Raw genomic sequence first — 23,104 nt, 5'->3', positions numbered from 1 at the left:
AACATGTCCTCCAACTCTTAGGAAGAGAAGGATCATTCTCACATAACCCCATATATGAAGTTTCAACATCAATTGCTATTGAGACTTTAGATTAACTTGGTCCCTTTCTCTAAGGATCCTACACTTGTTTGTCTGGCACACTTAAACACATAACAATTAACATATCAAAGATATTTTAAGCAAGTATAAGAAGAGAGACACCAATCATTGTATAAGAACTTTACAGATGAGATTTTGTGTTTCATCCATACATAGACAGTTACTTGGGCGAGACTAAATATCTCAATAAGATCTATTTTACTTTGCTTGAAGATTACCCCATTCCTATGTTTCCAAATTTCTCCTATAATTGTTAACCACATACCTTGCCATACAATATTTTGCCTCATATTGTGGTAACTTCTCTTAGATTGTACTGAACTGTAGAGTGTTCACATATGACATATTGGTCATATGCAGTGTTGTCAAGATTTGGTCGTTAAATATTTCAAATGGTTATAACTTTTGCAACGAATCTTAGATGGAGATGCTTCAAAAATAAAAGTTGTTGGAAATGGGGTGACGAATGCGCTAGCCAATACGCAAAGAGGATTGGAGGTTTGAAATTTCAAAAATTCCATCATTTATGGTATGTTTTTTATTTTTTATTATTTTCACCCATTTTTATATATTTTACATCTTTATTTGAGATACCAATACTATTTAGAAAATATCTAGAGATTTTTGTGGTATATTCTTATATTATATATTGATTTTTAATACTGTCAGAGGATGTAAATTTTGGCTTTAATTTTGAAAAAAAAATGGATCACAAATTAAAGTCGATTGTTCCTGCAACAAACATAAACTAAGTTTGTTATAAATGCAACAACTGTTATTTTACACATGTTAACAAACATTAATTTACGTCTCCCGCTATAAAGTTAGACCTTCAACATATGTAAAAATTTTAAAATAACAAATGTAAAATGTCTTTTTTGTGTCAGTGAATTTAACATGAAGATCAAACAAAATTAGTCTAGGTAGAGCTGAGTCAGCCTGAGCTAAAGAATCAAATTGAATTAATTTGGGTTGAATGATAAAGTTGAATTTTAAAGCATTTCAACATAAAAGTTCATCCGATCAAACAAATCAAGATAATAATTGTTCACCGGAAGCCACCATTAGTTGGATGATCAAATGCAATATAGATGGTGCAACAAGAGAAGCACCCATACCAGCAGCTTATGCATGCATCTATCAAGGTAGTTCAGGGGAGTACATTGGAGGTTTTTCAGAGCCTTAATTGTAGAGATGGCAAAATGGGTTAGGTCTATTAGCCCGTCCAAAAAAGGGCGAGCCAGGTTAGAATTTTCAACCCGCCAACCCGCTATAACCTAGTCCACCTGGCCTTCCAGTTTAGTGGGCCAAAACGGGCCAGCCTGCTAACCCGTTTTTTTTTTCATGTTTAAAATTAAAAATAATTAAAAAATAATACTTTTTTTATATTATATAAATAAATTTATATATATATATATATATATATAATAAATTTATAAACAAAATTTTAATAAAAAGTTAAAAAAAGTTTAAAAAAATTAAAAAAAAAAAAAAAGAAATGGCCCAGCCCGCCGGCCCGCTAGTCTGCCCAAAAACAAAACATGTTACAGTTTTCAACCCGTTTATTGATGGCGGGCCAACCTGACTCGACCCGTTTCTGAAGGACCATAGGCAAGTTAGGTCAAAACGGTTGTCCGTTTTGCCACCCCTACTTAGTTGGGATTGCTATAGCCATTAAGGCTGAATTGATGGCACAATTAAACAAGGGAAAACAAGGGAAAGTGGATCCAGAGGAAATATTTACTTTGGCACAATTAAATGCTTGGACATGGATGAAATACAAAGTTCCACATGTCCATTTCTCTTATAACGATTGGAATTTGTGCCCAATTGAGTGCATCAAATCAATAACGTAGAATCCTCCAATCAAAATATGATATGGAGGAAACATGTGTTATAACCCACTCAGACTATTCAGTCTAGAGGTTTCTTTTGCTTTATGCAGAATATTTCACAGGGGAAGTCTTCAAAGGTGTAATGATTTACTGGACGCACAATACTTTGCTGTTTACTGATCAGGAAGCACTCAAATAGACCATGAACGTATTGAATCTAGCACTGGACTAAAGGAATGAATCCAATAATTGTCAATGTGTACCAACTTGAATAAGTTCCTATGAGTGGATATTTTTAAGATGGTACTTTTTAGTTGTACTTTGAATATGTAGGTCCTCTATTTGTCTTTGATCTTTTTGCTAGATACATCAATTAGGTTGTTTTGTTTATCTAAGAACCTCAATGTAAAATCAGGACCTGTATAAGGGTTGAGGCACCCCTAAAGTGTCTCTGTATATATATTAATATTCTTTGCTGATAAAAAAAAAAAGGCTGAATTGATGGCCGCAATTCTTGCAATACAAGTAGGACTACAGAGGGGATGACAACACCTTTCACGGGAAATCAAGGCTTCTTTGAAACTAAGTAAATTTTTATTTATTTTATAAAATCTTTCTTCTTTAATTTTTGTAGTGTTTTAATAACTAATTTTAATAGGAACAGTAAACAAAAATGAACCTCACAGTTAAATCTATTTTATACTAAAATTTTTTATCTTATTTAAATACTTTGTATTAAGTATCTAGATAACTCAAATTATTTCTCCGAATTCATACATTAAAAAAATATTTATACATACAAGAAGATGGGATATTAATATTTGACCAGCTAAGCCAAATTAAATATCTAATCTATATCGTATATCAGTCCTAATAATACTATTACACACTGTCCTACCTTTTCTTATGCCCAACTACCGGACACTTATAAAACTAAAATTACACATGCCATTTTTTTTTAAATTGGAGTGACCTGATCTACTATGAGAAACATGATATTTTTTTTAAGAACTTTCATTTTACTATATATAGTTTAAGAAAACCAAAAGTTAACTTCGTTAAAAGATTTTTTTTTTTTTTTGTAGAAAGTGATTATTTTCATATAGTTAAAAAAATTATAACTTCATGATCCTGAAAAAATAAATTTGGAGTTTATTATTAACACTACAAGAAAATATTTCATTAACAACTAATTCTAATAATTAAAAATTGTTAGTTACTCTATAGTGATAAATTTAAATACCAATTTATAAAATAAAAAGTGATTGGTTACTTAAATAATCACTTTTATGAATAAAAAATTATAATTGATCGTTAAATTAGTCACTAATAGTGACTAACAATTTTTAGTCACTAAAATTAATTGTTAATGTTGAAAGTATCACATTGACTAGAGATAAGACAATTTCATAATATACAAGTGAGGTGCAAACCTCACCTTACAAGTCGGTGTTGTGAGATTGAGTTAGATTTTAATCTCACTTCTAACATAATATCAGAGTGAGTCATTGTTAGAGATATTTCTTGAACATTTTATTTCACCCTATATCGAGTCGCTATCATACCACCTATTCATAGTCTCACGCACAAAATGTATATACCTCGCTGTGAGGAGGGTTTTAAGTCCACTTTTAACTGTTAATGAAACAATTTCTTGTAAAAGAATCTCCATCCAGAGTTATTCACTATGATTAAATTACTTATTTCAATTTTAAGCTATTTACATTTATGGAATCTATGTAAAAGTAATTTAATATGTATATAGCATACATGATACATATAAAAACTTTAATACCCATATACAAAACAGTTTTATTACAACATTTTCCTTAGATATAACCTTATACATGTGGAAACCCTGATTGAGTTCCAGGAAAGGTGGAACCTGCTTCTTTATGATATAAGATTGAATATCATAATGCAGTACCTCGTACTTCCCGAGACGCCGTGGTGCCGCCGTGTGTGACGGAGGGAAGTTTCTGAACACCAACAATTGCCCCTGTCGTGGCACATGTACACGTTTAGCAAAATGTTAAGAACGAAACAGATATTATTTTTCTTATGTATCACATTAATTGGCTTATCTACTTAATCATAGATATGTATGGATCTAGATGCATTCAGGTTTTGATTTTTTTTATAGCCATGTGTTGAATTTGATTAGAGTATTCAGTGCAAAGTTCATGTTATTGTCTTTAATAAGTTTCTTCTAAATCTTTATAAGATCCTCTTTTGTCTTTATAGGTTTCTCCTCACTCTAATTTCCGCTTCTTTCAAAATTAGATCATGCCTATTCAGTTATTGATTTTATCTATATTTCAATTCCTTTTTGTTTCTCAAAAAATTTCAATTTCTTTAATATTAATATTTCAAGTTCTCTAAATTAGTTTTATTTTCTTACTATAATTAGGTTTTGTTTGTAATGTTATTCTAGACTATTTAGAATTTTGGACTTTCTCATCTTTCATAAATATTGCATGCAATGCAAATTACTTTTTGTATTAAACATGAAATTAATAGTTAGGTATTAATTCCTTGTTAACGAGAAAGTCCCCACTACAATGTAGGACCAACGTAGTATAAATATATATTTTATTATTTATTATATCATTATCTTATAATTGTAAATTTGAATTCTTTAATTTAAATAACAAATAAAAATTATTAATTGTATAAAAAAAAGGACGTGCATAGAGACTCCAATAAAAAAAAGGAAACAGTCACATGCAGACTTCACTTAAATTAAAGTTGTCATATAAGAAGACTTCTATTTTTTAACAAATAATCTATCTGTCTTATTGAATACGATTTCTATACTATCATGATCTTATCGCTTCTTAATAAAAAAATACAAACATATCAAAATGGTTCATAATGAAACCCAATTGTTAATATTTTCGAAAAATTTCCATGTTTCAAAACCCTGAACATTGAGATCTGCGTAGATTTCAACATTTAGTGCGGAGTCCATCCTAAAATAAAATAAAAAATTTCAAAGTTCTTCTTAATAAAATCGTCAACCTTAATGATTTAGGTGACATTTTTGAAAAATAACCACGTGAATGGTGCAAACGCCATATTTGTATAGACAATTTTAAAAGAGTAATTTATTATTTTAGAGAATTTTAAATATGTTATGGTAAAATATATTGTTTGAATAAGAAATTTTAAAAGAAATTAAAATTCTTAGAATTTTATTAAAGTAACCCCGTTATTTAATGTTAGAGAATTTCAAAATTTACTTAGAAAGTAAGAGTTCGAATTATTTTATAGTTTTGTAATTCACATTTTACTCTTTGTAATTTTTTTTTAATTTAATTTTAGTTGAGATGATAAAGATTGACTAACATTGTTACATAGTTGAGATGATAACTTTTTGACTGGGATTTTTTTTTTTTAATGTTAGTGAATGGTATCTGTGTTATTTACGTTGTTCGAATATTTCTTTTTGTAGACTACTATTATTTTTAATCAATATTATTTTTGGATCTTTTTTCTACCGAAAAAAACTTTCAATCAACATTAAGTAAGATTTTTTTCATCAATGCGAACTTGCAAAAACAAATTTCGACATTGATAAAAAGTTGGCAAAAAATTTCGAACTATCAAACATCATAAAATTAACCTTAATTATGTCAACTTAAATAATTATGTACAATATCAACTAAAACCCATATAAATTAACATCAATAGAGAAAATCTTATAAATATCGATTAAAAACAACATCAACTAAAACTAAATTAATTATAATATTTGGTGGTAATTGAAGTATTTTATTCTAAAAAAAAAACTAAAAGTCGTTAAACTTAAATCTTTTTATTCCCACAAAGTATTTAGGAAATAAAACAATTTAAAAATAAATCAATTCAAAATGTATTTAAATATTTTAAAAACCGTAAAATTTCCATCATAAATTTTCAGAAACTTAGACTTGAACATAACAGTGTCCGTCTTCACTGGAACACTAGTTTTCATAGCTGCAGAGGATTGTTGTGCATGTGACAGACTCTATATATAGTGACTCATTGAGAGGCCAAAGAGTGCGAACAATTTGTATCTTAAAGAGAATGGCTTACACACAAGGTTTCTTGCAGCTCCGTGCCCTAACCACTCCTCTTAGAGTTTCGCCAAAATGGGAACTTAGGACCGCAAAACCAAACCGCATTGTTTGCAAGGCACAGAACGAGGATGTCGAAGACAGTGATGCCACCAACCTTAGCCTTCTCTCTCGCAGATTGGCCCTCGGCACTGCGCTCATCGGCGGTGCTGCTGCTGCCGGCACTAAGGCCTCACCTGCTGGTGCTGTTGATATAGCACCCTCTGTGGAACCTCGTATTTCACTTCTTTAACCAATCAATTATTTGCATGTTTCCTTTCACGTCTCACTTTTAAATTCACATCTCCGACATCAAAAGTAAATGGTAATTAATCTGTTGAATACTGTAGCACCTACCACAATACCAAGTTATGATAACGAGGAATATCCTGCATCCATTGTCGATGCTCTTTCCCTCAATCGAACCAGTTTTCCCGAGGGCTTCATTTTCGGGACGGCGTCCTCGGCTTACCAGGTTCATATATTCTTTTATCACTTTTCTTATTCTTATGAGAAGTTAACCTTTGAGATTTCAACTTAAACTCACCTCATTTTGTTATGTTCATAATCTGTACCTACAGTACGAAGGAGCGGCATCTAAAGATGGAAGAGAAGCTAGTGTATGGGATACCTTCACCCATGAACATCCAGGTTTTTCTTTTCTTTTGTTTTCGAAACTTTCTATTAACAACGCTATATCAATGAGATGGGAAAATAAAATACCTTTTTTCTGATTATATAAATATGTCATAACTTGCAGAGAAGATAGACGATGGAAGCAATGCAGATGTAGCAATTGCCGAATATTATCGCTACGTGGTTAAGTCCAAATTCTTAATATAGGATCAATGAATAAGTCAATTAACTTTCTCCTCCAAAATAACCAATCAAATTTTGTGTTTGTATAACAGGAAGATATTAAGATAATGAAGGATATGAATCTGGATGCATACAGATTCTCCATCTCTTGGTCTAGAATCCTACCAAGTGAGATTGATCAAAGTTGATTAACAATTTATTATTTTCGTGATTATTGTAGTTGCATCTTTGGTTACTAACGATTTCAATGTTTTCTAAAATTGATTGATATATATAGACGGAAAGCCTGGTGAAAATGAGGAAGGTGTAAACAAAAAGGGAATAGAGTATTATAACAAGCTCATCAATCATCTAATAGCCAACGGTCATCATCCATTCTTTCCTCTCTTGTTTTTTCCTAATTAAAATTTACATTCTAAACTTATTTTTTAAGTAAAATGACAATAATCATATTTTAAATATTAACCTTTTAGGTCTAGAACCCTACGTCACTCTTTTCCACTGGGATACCCCTCAAGCTTTAGAAACAGAGTACGGAGGTTTCGCATCTCGTCGCATAATGTAAGTTATATATACAAAACGAGGTGTTTATTTTTTGAATCTGTAAAATTTTTATTCTAATTGTTGATTTTATAAAATTGTTGATTTTCAGAGATGATTTTCGAAACTACGCACAAATTTGTTTCAAATACTTTGGAGACAGGGTGAAACACTGGATTACACTAAATGAACCATGGGCTTATAGTAGGGAAGGTTATTCGGTTGGGTTGTTCGCACCAGGTCGTTGTTCTCCACAGCAAGATCCAACTTGTCTTGGCGGTAATTCAGCAACGGAACCTTATATAGTTACACATAATCTACTACTTGCTCATGCAGCTGCTGTAGATGAGTACAGGAAAGAGTACAAGGTTCTATTACTCTTTATGGCAACCTTAAATCTTCACATTTTACTAGATTTTCGTATTGCTACGAGGATTCAACTACTCTAATATTTCTCTTTTGGTACCCAGGAAAGTCAAAATGGAGAGATAGGCATAACACTTATTTCTCGTTGGTTTGAGCCACATGATCCAGATTCCGAAGAAGATAAAAATGCCGCTAAACGAGCACTTGACTTCTTGTTTGGATGGTAAGTGCTTACTTAACTTTATAAGTTCAAATTCAATTCACAATTCACAAGTAATTGCAATTCTCACTTTACAAGCCAATTTTACGGGGTTGGATTAGACTTAAAAGTGACTTTTAACACTGTATTAAAACATTATTATTCTCTAACCAACGATATATTACAGGAAACAAAAAATAAAAATTTAATATTTTGATTCGTAACAACGATTACAGGTACATGGAACCATTGGCATCAGGAAAATATCCACAGACTATGCGTGACAGAGTAGGGGATAGATTGCCAGAGTTTACCGATGAAGAATCAACACTTGTTGCGGGTTCATATGATTTTCTTGGATTAAACTATTACACCACTAACTATGCTGCTAATGAAACTGCACCCGGTCCCTTCCCTAGTTATGAATACGATGCTGGTGTCAGATATTTAAGTGAGGAAACTTATTTCTATCAATTATTTAAATTATTTAAATTATATATGTTGAATTTGTTAATATCATATTTTCCTTTGTTTTCATTGGCCAGCTGAACGCGAAGGTATTCCAGTAGGTACACCGGTATGTATATATACGATCATGCCAAATTTTAACTTCATATTATTATTTTATTTGTTTTTTTTTAACTTTATATTCATATTTATATTTGCAGACCGGTTCTAGCTGGTTATTTGTGTGCCCCAAAGGATTTAAAGAGTTGTTGCTCTATGTGAAAGAAAAGTACCACAATCCCTTGATTTACATAACTGAAAATGGTAATTATTTCAAGATATGGAACCTGAATATATGAATTTTGTAATTTTAATATTGATATATATTGGTTTTGATTTATAGGTAGGGGTAATGATATCAATGAAGAAACACTTGAAGATGCTCTGCTAGATACTTATAGAATCGATTATTATTATCGTCATCTCTATTATCTACTTTCGGCAATAAGGTAATGAATTTATTTTTCACATATTGTAAAAATAAGTTTGAGTCTAATTTGAAAGTGTTTGATTGAATAGGGAGGACGTGAACGTAAAAGGATATTTTGCATGGTCACTCTTTGACAATTTTGAATGGAAGAATGGTTATTTAGTTGGATTCGGGTTATACCATGTGGACAGAAATGATAATTTGAAGCGACGTGCCAAACTCTCAGGAAAATGGTTTCAGACTTTTCTTCAAAAGCCACAGCAAAAGCCAAGTCTCAAAGGATAATAGCATCTCTAGCAAACACATGTTACAATAATGTGAAAACTCTCTTATGTCATGTTTCTCATTTAATAAATTTCAATAAGTGTTTGTGTGTGTGCTGTTAAACTTTTTATTAATGGAATCTACATTTCAATCTTTTTAATAATAATTTCATGCCTGATTGTTTTTTTTTTTTTTATTAAAGAAGAAACATACCCATTTTATTTATTCTTATCCATCATATTTGAATCTTTAAAATGAGTTATATGTCAGTAGATTAGATCAATGTTCTAATTTCTCAGTATAAAATACTAAGTAAGATATATAATATATGTACGAAAAATAGGAAAATTAAAAAAAAAATCAATAATTTTCAATTTTAACTTTTTGACACATATATCGTCAGTTCACCATTAAATCTTGAAGGCGTTTAGCCATATTTTTAATATGTGCTTTGGTGGCATTTTTTTTTTAATTTCAAATATGTTTGGATGGATAATAAAAAATTAAATAGATATATCTATTGTGTGGATTGTTGGGATTTGACATTGTGCTGCATTATGTGGTTATGGTGGTGATTGTGCTTCAAGTGTGTAATGGTTCATGAGGACTTGTTCTAATGTGTATTTGTGATTTTGTGTATTTTTTTGTATGATTTGTTTGTTTAAAAGTTTTAATTGATTTTTTTTGGTAATGGAGTTTTAATTCAATGCAGTTTTAAATTTGTTAGTCTTTTCCTTTATAGTTACAAAATATATGAGTGCTAGATAATGAATAAGATAATTAATATCTTTAGATATATTATGTTGGAAGTCCTACATCGATTATCAATTCATAATGTATAAGTTGAATATAAATCTCACTCTAGAAATCGATTTTATGAGGTTGAATTAGATTTAAAATCTATTTCTAACATAATATCAGTTAGATTAGAGTCTATCTAATGTATATTGAGCTTTAAATTAAACTTAAAGTTTATTTTTAACATTATACATGATATATATAAAAAAAATAATATCCATACAAAATATTTTTATTACATAATTTTCCTTAGATGTAACCTTATGCATGTGGAAACCCTGGTTGAGTTATAGGAAAATTCGATACCTCCGGAGAAGCCGTGTGTGACGGAGGAACTTTCTCAACAGCAACAATTGCCCTGGCATGGCACATGTACATGTTTATCAAAAGAAAATATATTTTATTTTTTATGAATACATTACCTTATCCACTTATTCATAGATATGTATGAATCTGGATGCATGCAGATTTTTTATTTCTTTTATAGTCATGTGTTGACTTTGACTATTATGTGTAAAGTTCATCTTCTAAACCACTTCCTTTCTTATTCCATTTTTCTTTTTTTAATTCTTCTTATTGTTTTTAATAAGTTTTTTCCAAATCATTATAATATCTCTTTTGTCGTTATAAGTTTCTTACTCTAATTTCCACTTCTTTCAAGATTAGATCATGCCTATTTTCAGTTATTGAATTTTATCTTAATATATTTCAATTCATTTTTGTTTTTGAAAAGATTTCAATTTCTTTAATACTAATATTTGAGGTCAAAATCAGTTAAGTTAAAAGAAATAGTTCTCTCAATTAGTTTAATTCTCTTACTATAATTAGGTTTTATTTATAATTTTATTCTAGACTATTTAGAATTTTGGAGTTTCTCATCTTTCTTAAATATTGTATGCAATGCAAATTTCTTTCAGAGAAAAGTATATCTTTCACAAGTAAAGTGGGTTATATTTAAAGACGAGATTAAATGAAATTGGATAGTTAGATATTAATTGCCTTGTTAATGAGAAAGTCCCCACTATAATGTAGGAGCATTGATAACCTGCCAAAATTTGTGGCACCTTATACAAACTTTTCCCCTAAAGTCTATAATATGTAAAAAAAAAAATTAATAATAAATTTAAATGCTAATTAGTTAATAATATTGAAATTACCTATTATTAAATTTTAAATAATAAAAATACTAATCTATTGTCAATATTTAAAATTAACTTAAGATAACATAAACTAAATTAATCATATTTTACTACTAAATTTTAAATTAATTTATAATTTTTAAGATTTCTAATATGTTCAATATATTCCATTAGCTATAGTTTACATACACTTTACTTTAAAATGATATAATTATGATAGTAAATTGCAGTTTATTATCCGTAAAGAATATATATATATATATATATATATATATATATATATATATATATATAGTTATGAATAACATTTTTTTTGTTAAAAAAGAAAGTTGGACTGATATAAAACATAACTCTTTGCAGGAGAAATCCTTTGTCTTAGATAGAGACTTATTTTTTATGGGAAAGGAATTTGTATAAAATAATTGATAAGAAAAGATAAATGTTATTAAATTTATATTAATTTTAATATAATCAATTTTATTAATTTTTTTTATCTTACGTATCGTATAATCCTACACTGTCAATTCTATTACTTAGGACTTTAATTATATAAATATTATTCAATTAAAACTAGAAAGGTTTTGAAACCTATATAAATAAAATACATTCATTATACAATCTAAAATATTAATATTTCAATTTAAAATATCAATATAAATTATTATATTATTAAAATAAGTAATGAGTGAGTGTAAAGAAGGGTAATTTCCCTTGAAAGTATTTTCATGACTCTCTCCATTTTACATATTGGAGTTTATTATGTCTACCCACACATGACACATTGCTGTAAGAAAATGACAACTTTCACATCAAATTAAGCTAAAAATCAAATTTTGCTGGATACATATTAGAGTTAAAATTTTTGTTTTTTCCACTGACAACTCATATTTAAAGGTATTTTAATCATTTAAAAAGGTTAAAATTTGTATTTAAATATATGTAAAATATTATTGGAAGTCAAAGTAGTCATTAGAGTTTAGAAAAAGGTGAATATTATGCCTACCCTCACATGACAACAGTGTTATTTATGACATAAAATGAAAACTTTTACATCAAATTAATCTAAAGATCTAATTTTTCTGTATAGATATTGGAGTTTAGAAGAAGGTGAATATTATGCCTACCCTCACATGACACATTGCTGTATATACAACACTGTCATTGATCACAAAGAAAATGAAAACTTTTACATCAAATCATGCTAAAGATCTGATTTTGCTAGTTTGCAGAAGCCAAATATTAGAAATTTAGAACATCTCCAACCTTTGGCACTCTTCTTCATATATGTTTAATAAGAATCCCAAGAAAAATTTAACAGAAAAGGGAACTTCACTACAGATGAAGAAACATGTGAAAACAGAAAAGTGCTCAAATTCATTTTAGTCAATTTAAATTCTTAGGTCTTCATACCAAATGAAGTAACTTATGGAGTTGTATGTGGATGACTATTATTTAGGGTATTTGGTCACATAGAAATGATATTATATTTAAAAATACATTAATAGATATGGAGGAAGTTTTTATGTTGGCTCAAACTAAAGCATGGGCTTGGATCACCAATAAGTATTCATCAACAACATTCTCTTATTCTGACTAGTGTTTGAGTCCAATTACATGCATGCCTCCTCCTTGCAATCTCAAAGTTTCATTTTTTTTGGGAGTGGTTTATCATCTTTTGGCTCATCATGATATAGCTTCTGTGATTGTTGCATGTGGATTCCATTCATTGTTATTTGTAGCCTTGGTTTGGTTTACATCAAAAGTCTTGTGAAATTAGTTCTTTGCATTGTCTTTGTGTGTATTTGTGGCTTCATATTTTGAAGGATAATTGATGCTATTGGGGAAGGACGCTTAAGTTTTGTATTAAAGCATAATCATGAAAGATCTGTTTCTTACTTGTAATCTTTATGTCTTTTCTTTTGTGATGATTGTGAGTTACTATTCTATGTAAAACTATGTGAAGAATGATGAAGAAAAGTCATAGTTTATTTTTTTATTTTTTTTATTTTTTATTATTGTTTATGGATTGAGGTAACCCAATTACCTCTTATTAATATATGTGTTCTTGCTGATAAAGAAAATAAGGAACTGTTCCTAAAGGGTTTTAAATGTTTTAGATAAAAAAATATACTCACTTTAAAACTGATATAGATTATAGATTGTTTTAAGCAATGTTCTAATTGAGGATTTATGTCTTTAAGCTTGTAAATATTATAATTTAGTTTGGACTTATGTAGAGGAAGTGATAATTTCGGAGCATTTCATTTTTTTTTACATTTCTATATAAAATTTTATTTTGTACACAAGTTAGAATAATTTAACTATTCTAATTCAATATATTTGTTTTTATATATTGTAAAAAAAAATTTGGACAAATTTTTATAAATAACTTTAGTAAAAAAAAGTTTGTAGGACAAGTAAACAATGTTTAAGATTTTATTTTATTTCTGATAAAGAAAAATTATTCACTTTAATTTAAATATTTAACATAACTAATTTCAATTTTATTAAAAAAAACAAACAAACAAAAAAACTCTACGGAGCTTAAGCTTAAAATAATTATTTGAAATTTATCATCTAAAAAAGGTAACTATTTCCTAAAATATAAAGAGCTAAATTATTCGTATCATTCTTTGATTTCTTTTATTATCATTATTTTATTTTTTTCACTATTCATGTTTGAAAATTGTGGCATAAGGAGAAAAGCAAACTAAAAATGTGTTGTTGGAAAATTTTTTCATAACGAGACAAACACAGTGAAAGTGTGCTGTTGAAAATTTTGGCGGAAGACAAACTGTTCGGGTTACTTCTCTTCAATATTAATTTTCCAACTTATATTTTGATTTGTATCTTCACATTAACAAGAAAATTCATAAATAATAACAAAAAATATATATTTAAAATTTAATTTTTAATTAGAAACCAACTTTTCTTAATCAAATAATTAATATTAACGATTAATTTAATATCAATTCATAATAAAAAATATTTTAATTATTAATTTAAAAAATAAATTATGATTTTTTATTTTTAATAAAAATTATTTTATTTAATAATAATTTTTAGTTTATAAATTTATATCGAGGTTAATCAGATTAATTATTTTTATCATTAAAATTAATATTATTTAACAATTTTCTTTACTGTATTAGACAGATACTATTTTAAATATTGTTTAAATTATATAGATAACAAGTATACTTAATTTTATTTAGTAGGGAATCATTAATAAATCTTATACAAATACTCTCTCTTTGCTCTTCATTAATATATATTTAATAATTATTTTGATATAAAGAAAGTGTAAAGAATGAAAAACTTCTTTATTTAGAAATAGATATATGCTTCACACACACAAAAATTATTTCACCAAAAATCTTAAGCCATTGTATTATAAAAATAATATATATTAATTATATATAATTACATCATAATTATTTTAAACTTTAATTATAATAATATTATAACTAAATATATTTGAATGTGTTTTTTGTATAACAGTAAGAGTTTAATATTATATAATTTTAAATTATTTGAATGTGTTTTTTTAGTATAACATTAAGAGTTTAATATAATATTATTTTAAATAAAGGAGACTGTCACATGCATACTTCACTTATTAAGGTTGTCATATATGAACACTTCTATTTTCTTAAAAAAAAATTAGTGAAAACGATTTTTATTCTATGATCATCTTATCATTTCTTAATAAAAATATATCAAAATGACCCATAATGAAATTTAATGCATAATATTTTCAAGGAAAATGATACTTTTTTTTAACAAACTTTGACAACATATCAATTTGAGTAAAAAAAAAACAATTTTATTACTTCATTTTAATTTAAATAATAGAAAAAATATATATTTTAATTTTATTTATAAAATTTGTCAAATCTGTCCAAAAATTCTTTTTCAAAACATAATTTTTCATTTTGAAAACATACCCACGTGAACCATGCAAAAACCCTGAAAATGCGTATATATTTTAACTTTTTGCTAAAAGTACCCACGTGAACCGTGCACAAGTCCTATCGGTGTATTTGTATATTTGCATAGACAATTTTAACAGACTAATTTATTATTTTTAAAATTTTAAATACTTTATAGTAAAATGTGTTATTTAAATACGAAATTTTAAAAGAAATTAAATTTTTTAATATTTTATTAAAGTAACCCCGTTAATTAAGGTTAGAGAATTTCAAAATTTACATAGAAAGTAAAAATTTGAATTATTTTATAGTTTTTAACTCACATTTTACTCTTTCTACTTTTTTTTTTTAATTCAAATTTAGTTTTGAAAATAAGAAATTTGACTAAGATTAATACATAATTGAGATTTTAATTTTTGACTTATTTCGACTTGGATTTTTTTTTATAGTGAATGGTATTTTCGTTATTTAAGTTGTTCGAATATTTTTCAAGAACACTATTATTTTTAATTAATATTAGTTAAAAGTTTAACATTAGAAAGACCATTTTCTAAATTATTATTTTTTATTTAAATTCTATTAATATTATGATTATATTTTGTCAATATCTATAATTTTTTTTATCATGGTTTTCTCAATATTTATAATGATTTTTTTTATTATAAACGGGAATGTTATTTTTGTCAATAGTTCATTAGATTTTATTTACTTGAAACCTTTCAACCAACAGTAATTGAGATATTTCTTTTTATCAAGTTGCATAAAAGTTTGTCCACGTTGAGAAAAAAAGGTTGGTAAAAAAATTTCAAACTATCAACATCATAAAACTAACATTAATTAATGCCAACTTAAATAAGGGTGTTCAATATCAACTCAAAACCATATGAATTAACATCAAGAGAGAAAAAAAATTTACAAATACCAGTTAAAATAATTGTGTCACTGAAAAAAATATAACAATTTTAATATTTTTCAATTTTCAATTTTTAAACAATTTAACATTTAAATAATTTTTTAACATTATTTGATGGTGATTGAAGTATTTTATTAAAAAAATTCAATAAATTTAAATTATTTCATTCAAAAAAAGTATTTAAAAAAAATAAAACAATTTAAAATTGAATCAATTCAAAATGTATTTAAATATTTAAAACTAGTGAAATTTCCTATCATAAGTTTTCAGAAACTGTAGACTTGAACGTACCAGAGATAAGTCTCCACGGGAACAGAAGCTTTTAATAGCTGTAAAGGATTCTTCTGCATGTGACTAGGCTCTATATATAGTGCCTCATTCAGAGGCCAAAGATTGTGAACAATTTGTATTCTTTGAGGAGAATGACTTCCACACAAACTTTCTTGCAGCTCCGTGCCCTAACCATTCCTGTTAGGGTTTCGCCAAAATGGGAAGTGGGGACAACCAAACCAAACCACATTGTTTGCAAGGCACAGAACGAGGATGTCCAAGACAGTGATGTCACCAACCTTAGCCTTCTCTCTCGGAGATTGGCCCTCGGCACTGCACTCATCGGTGGTGCTGCTGCTTCCGCCACTAAGCCCTCACCTGCTCGTGCTGCTGATGCACAACTCTCTCTCCAGAAACCTCGTATTTCACTTCTCTAACCAATCAACTATTTCCATGTTTCTTTTCACTTGTAACGAGTTTATTGTGTTGGGTACTGCAGCAGTTACCACATTACCAGCAATAAGTTATGAGGAATATCCTGCATCGGTTGTGGAAGCTCTTTCTCTCAATCGAACCAGTTTTCCCGAGGGCTTCGTTTTCGGGACAGCATCAGCGGCTTATCAGGTATATGCACTCAATCAAACATACAAATGCTTTTGTTGCAGTTTATTCTATTTCTCACACATAGCAAATGTTTATTTTATGTAACTCAAATTTATGATACGTAAATGTTTCTAAATATATAAATTAAACATCACATCACTTTTCTTTTTCTTATGAGGAATTTAACCTTTGAGATTTCAACCTAAACTCACGTGGTTTTGTATTGTTCGTAATATGTACCAACAGTAACGAAGGAGCGGCCTTTGAATATGGAAGAAAACCTAGTGTATGGGATAACTTCACCCATAAATATCCAGGTTTGAATAACACTGTATCATATTTGAAACTACAGAAAAAGAGTGCATAATAGTCTGATTATAAATGTGTCATAACTGTCAGAGAAAATAAACGATAGAAGCAATGGAGATGTAGCAGTTGACGAATATCATCGCTATGAGGTAATGTCCAAATTCTTAACGATGACATATAGGAGAATGAATAAGTCAATTATCTTTCTTTTTCAAAATAATGAATTAAAATTTGTGTTTATATAACAGGAAGATATTAAGATAATGAAGGATATGAATCTGGATGCATACAGATTCTCCATCTCTTGGTCTAGAATCCTACCAAGTGAGATTGATCAAAGTTGATTAACAATTTATTATTTTTGTGATTATTGTAGTTGGATATCTTTTATTACTAATAACGATTTCAATTTTTTTATAAAAATGGTTGATATATAGACGGAAAGCCCGGTGAAAACGAAGAGGGTGTAAACAAAGAGGGAATAGAGTATTATAACAAGCTTATCGATCATCTAATAGCCAACGGTTTCATCTCTTGTTTTTTCTCAATTGAAAAGTTCACAGTTTATGATAGATTTTTAAGTAATAATAGTCATATTTGAAATATTAATGTTGCAGGTCTAGAACCATATGTGACACTTTTTCACTGGGATTTTCCCCAAGCTTTGGAAGAAGAATATGGAGGGTTCTTAAATCCTCGCGTTGTGTAAGTTATACAAAATTTATTTTCTATTCAACTTCGTAATATCATAATTACAAATATATATACGAGATAAATATGTTTTAAGTAGAATAATATATATTTTTATCTGTATGTAATTATTTTTGTAATGTCATCTTTTAAGAAAATAGATAAATTGTGGTGACGCTTTTTTAAACTCAATCAGCCCAGTTGGTTAACCTTTTATCAAATACATCATTCACTACTAAAAATTTATTATTTCTTGTCAAATTGTTTTTAGAAAATAATTATAAATTTAGTTATAAAAATAATTTTGCAGAAAATTACTATCACTTTTTTTGCAAAATATTTTATATAAAAATATTTCTCACAACAAGTTTTACGATAAATACTTACAAATTTTATAATTTTGTAGAAAATAATTATTCACGAAAAAATTATATGTCAAGTTAATATTCTTAAATAAATAACAAGAAAAAATCACATGTAATATGAAAATTTTTAGTAATGATAACTAAAGTATACTTTTTTATTTTTTATTTATATAATGACATGAAACAAATTGAAATATATGATTTATATCTCTTTGTGCACTTTTTTTTATATCATTTCTTATATCGCTCATCAAAGTTAATATAAGAAAAAATTAAATGATGTATTATCATAAATGCAATATTATTTAGAAACGTTACAAATATAGTTCTGTAAATGTAAAGAGGATAATTATTATTTCAATGTTATGAAAATAAACCAAAACAAAGTTAAACCATGTTGAGTTTGAATAGTGCACAACGTTTCAATTTTAAAATACTAGTGTAAAATTTATGTAGTTGTCACCGAAGGTTTGATCTTATCACTAAAAGAAAATGGTATTAGTAGTGTTCAAAGTTCATCGATAATGATAAATTTATGTTAGTAATTATTTTTTTTCTTTTGCAAAAATATCATCAAACAAAAATTCGTCAATAAAACAATTGTCGAGAAAAGTTTATTGTGGAATTCTATATTTTTTTTATCAGCATTGTGGAATCCTATATAATGTAGATATTTGATCATGTCAAATTATAATCATATATCCATCAACACAACAAACATTTATCAACAATATTAAAATTATATGTAACAAACGAGAGGTGTTTGTTTTTCAATCTGTTAAATTTAATTCTTATTGTTGATTTAAAAAATGAATGTATTGTATTCTTGATTTTCAGAGATGATTTTCGAAACTACGCAGACATTTGTTTCAAATACTTTGGAGACAGAGTGAAATATTGGATTACTCTAAATGAACCATGGGCTTATAGTAGGGAAGGTTATGCAGTTGGAACCTTTGCACCAGGTCGATGTTCTGAGTCGCTAGATTCAACTTGTCTGGGTGGTGATTCAGGAACAGAACCTTATATTGTTACACATCATCTACTACTTGCTCATGCAGCAGCTGTGGATGTTTACAAGAATATCTACAAGGTTATTTTAATATTAATCTTAATATTTTATTACATATTTGGACATTAATTGGTACGAGGATTGAAGTACTTGGTACTACTATTTTACTAAGTTAACGTTGGAAACACTTTACCCAGGATGATCAAAAGGGTGTGATTGGCATAACTCTTATTTCTCGTTGGTTTGAGCCATATTCAAATTCCGAAGCTGATAAAAGAGCTGTCCAACGAGCACTTGACTTCTTGTTTGGATGGTAAGTACTTAACGAATTTGAATTCTCTGTTCAATTTTTTTATATTGTTTTTATGCTGTGTATTTGTAATGTTCAGTAAAAAATAATACTAAAAAATCGAACAGAACAGAGAATCTGGACTGGTGTTCAACTCTATATAAGAACATATCATCACTTTCTAAATAAATGTGTTTTTGAATTTGAACTGTACTATGTTTGTGTAGGCCACATATATTAGATTACTAAGGAGTTATACCTAGTTTAGAAAAGGAAAAAAACAATGAAATTTAATATTTTGATTTGTAACAATGATAATAGGTACATGGAACCATTGACATCAGGAAGGTATCCAGAGAGCATGCGTTCTTTAGTTGGAAAAAGATTGCCAGAATTTAGCGAAGAAGAATCAAGACTTGTAGCGGGTTCATTTGATTTTCTTGGATTAAACTATTACACCACTAATTATGCTGCTGATCAAGCTGCATCCAATCTCAAACCTAGTTATGAGACAGATGCCAATGTCAATTATTTAAGTGAGCAAAAATCTAACTATCAATTATTTAAATTATATATCATTACTAAAAAAATTCATATTTTCTGTTAATTTTATTTTAAAAAATTTTTTCGTAAAAAATACTTACAAATTTTGTTAAGAAAAAGAATTTGTAGAAAATTGCTACCAATTTTCTTATAAAATATTTTGTATAAAACACTTTTCGCAACAAATTTTATAGAAAATATTTACAAATTTATAATTTTGTAGGAAATGATTACCTACGAAGAAATTATCTGCTAATTAAAATTTTTAGAAAAAATGACAAAAAAAAAAATTTCTTGTAAATTTTTTAACAAATATGCTAGAAAAATGCTATATGATATGAGAATTTTTAACCGTGCATGTCCAATATCGTAATATCACATTTTATTTTTGTTTTCATTGGCCAGCTGAACGCAATGGAATTCCTGTCGGTACACCGGTATGTATATATGATCATGTCAAATTTTAAGTTCATAATATTATTATTATTCTTTTTTTTTTTTAATTATTTCATATAAGTTCATATTCATATTTTTATTTGCAGACTGCTTCTGATTGGTTATTTGTATGCCCCAAAGGATTTAAAGAGTTGTTGCTCTACGTCAAAGAAAAGTAAAACAATCCCTTGATTTACATAACTGAAAATGGTAATTATCTTTGTGATGTTATATTTTGACAACTTCAATATGAAGTTCGTAATTTTACATGTAATTTTTCTTTTATAACACATTGATATATATTGCTTTTAATTTATAGGTAGGGGAAATGATGTCAACAATGAAACACAAACACTTGAGGAAGCTCTGCTAGATATTTATAGAATCGATTACTATTATCGTCATCTCTATTATCTACTTTCAGCAATGAGGTAATGATTTTTTTTTTACATATTTTAAAAAATAATTTGAAGTCTAATTTGAATTTGTTTTGTTTGAGTAGTGAGGGAGTAAACGTAAAAGGATATTTTGCGTGGTCGTTGTTAGACAATTTTGAATGGAAGAATGGTTATTTAGTTGGATTCGGACTAAACTATGTGGACAGAAATCATGGTTTGAAGCGATATGCCAAACTCTCTGCACAGTGGTTTAAGGATTTTCTTCGACCAAAGACGAATCTCAAGGGCATCTTGCAGACATAAGTTACTGTGAAAACTCTCTTACGTGATGTTGCTTATTTAATAACTTTCAATAAGTGTGTGTTTTTGTTAAACTTTTTATTAATGAAATCTACCTTTCAATAAATTTACTAATAAATTATCGTTCTTTATCGAAGAAAACATTTCCATTTATTATCTATCATTTTTCACTACAAGAAAAAATATAGATTTACGTGGTATCTCTTGTTGTTAAGTTACAATCTCTCGTATTCCGTGATAATATTGATGTTGTGAATGAATATTTTTATATTAATAATCTATATGTTTCTAATGGTAATGTGTTAATAGTGTCTCATTTCTTAAATATTTTATCTATTCTGAAAGATGTCACTCTCATTGTAAATAGTTTGCAAGACTTAAAATAACTTAATTCAAAATAATTTTGAAACAATTCTATCAATTATGATAATTAAGGAAGAGAAACATTCTAATACTCAAACCGATGATGAGTCCGTTTATACTACCTAAAAACACCGCAGGAATAAATCATCAAAGAAATTTAATATTCAAACATCAAAAATTATACTTTTACAAACCAATGAGTTTTAGACTAATGAGTTTCATTGTGGTAAGCGATTTCAGATTTCACATATTTTATATTACTATTATATTAACGAGTGATATATAAAGTTTGAAATTTCTAATGTTCTTTGTTAAGAAAATAATTATATGGATAAATTAGTTATTTTATTTTTATTTTCTTCATAGGAAATTATAAGTAATTTTTCTTTGTATTTATTTAAAATATTTATCATAATAATAGGTGTTGGCCTATATTTTATGAGGTATTACCTTTTATCATAGATTTAATGTTGTCTCGTATGTTTTTTTTTTTAATAAAATTTTCATGTGATAAATTTTGAAATGTTAACATAGCCTTAAAAATTCTCTGTTTTCATAAGCCTATTTGGAAAAAGTAATACTGACTAATATTGATTCTCTTGGTGTATTAATAACAAGACTTAAATATTGTTTATGAAAATAAATGACAAATAGAAAAATCGTTTTGGAATATTTGACCACGTAACTAGTGAATATTATCCTCTTCTTATTTAGACAGAGTGTCACATATAAAAAATGTATTTTCCCATATCGAGGATCGGATCTCAGTCTCCGATCTCCACTTTTGGACTGTCATGATGAAATTTTAAATTTTTTTGAGCTTGGGTAATTTCGAAAAAAAAAATTGTTTAAGATTCTTATATAGAATTATTAGATTAGGATTTTCACTTGTAAATTTTTCCAATTGAAATATACAGATATAATATAATATTTAAAACTTTAGATCTTAAATAAGATAATGAATTCTAAAATGAAAATAAATGTTTTTTTTTATCTTAAAATATATAAAAGATTAATAAGAGTACGGGTCTTATTTGAATTTATACTAAAGTAAAAGCTCTAAAGATATTTTAATTAAAAATAATATAAAGGTACTTTTAGATCTGTAAAATTCAAACTGGTTTCTTACAAAACATGGATCTGGATTTAATTTTAATCTTTTTTTTTTAATTTATGATCATTGTGAATTTAATTTAGTTTCAATTATTTAAACTTGATAAAAAAATTTAAAATCAAATCCATATATGTTTTAATACTAAATATAACTAACAAATTTGTATAAGATATTGTGTCTTTATTATCCTGTATCATAAATTTAAGGAGATGTAGTAAGTTATTTATATAACTATCTTGTATTTCAACTTTAAAATTGAAATAAGTCCTAAATTTATTATTTCGAAAATAAATAAAGGTATAGAATATGACAAGATGCAATTTTATTTATTAAATCTTTTTCTTAGTAACTTTTTGTAAATTTATATATATATATATATATATATATATATATATATATATATATATATATATATAATTATTTTATTATAAGTACACTAAATTTAATTAATTTTTTATTTTAATTTCCTATTAAA

At 27.3% G+C, this 23,104-nt stretch overlaps 1 protein-coding gene and 1 pseudogene across 2 annotated transcripts; both read left to right on the top strand.

The window, feature by feature from the left end:
- Positions 1-5,900: 5,900 nt before the first annotated feature.
- Positions 5,901-9,322, top strand: LOC114183659 (beta-glucosidase 24-like). The gene is made up of 14 exons (XM_028070748.2): positions 5,901-6,267; positions 6,382-6,506; positions 6,613-6,682; positions 6,792-6,850; positions 6,943-7,018; positions 7,128-7,214; positions 7,324-7,411; positions 7,503-7,758; positions 7,861-7,979; positions 8,192-8,406; positions 8,501-8,532; positions 8,624-8,726; positions 8,806-8,911; positions 8,982-9,322. Exons 1-14 carry the CDS (start codon positions 6,003-6,005, stop codon positions 9,175-9,177), a joined length of 1,797 nt encoding a protein of 598 aa, XP_027926549.1. The 5' UTR covers positions 5,901-6,002; the 3' UTR covers positions 9,178-9,322.
- Positions 9,323-16,350: 7,028 nt separating this feature from the next.
- Positions 16,351-21,243, top strand: LOC114185737 (cyanogenic beta-glucosidase-like; annotated as a pseudogene). Its single transcript, XR_014995410.1, has 15 exons — positions 16,351-16,628; positions 16,708-16,832; positions 16,874-16,876; positions 17,062-17,128; positions 17,211-17,269; positions 17,369-17,444; positions 17,558-17,644; positions 17,738-17,825; positions 19,013-19,268; positions 19,385-19,500; positions 19,798-20,012; positions 20,425-20,456; positions 20,562-20,664; positions 20,774-20,885; positions 20,957-21,243. The product of XR_014995410.1 is annotated as a cyanogenic beta-glucosidase-like (transcript).
- Positions 21,244-23,104: the final 1,861 nt, after the last annotated feature.

The sequence above is a fragment of the Vigna unguiculata genome, chromosome 5 (assembly GCF_037176805.1).
Source record: "Vigna unguiculata cultivar grain cowpea cultivar isolate G323 ecotype 2 chromosome 5, ASM3717680v1, whole genome shotgun sequence".
NCBI lineage: Eukaryota > Viridiplantae > Streptophyta > Magnoliopsida > Fabales > Fabaceae > Vigna > Vigna unguiculata.
This window is presented reverse-complemented; position numbering and strand designations above follow the sequence as displayed.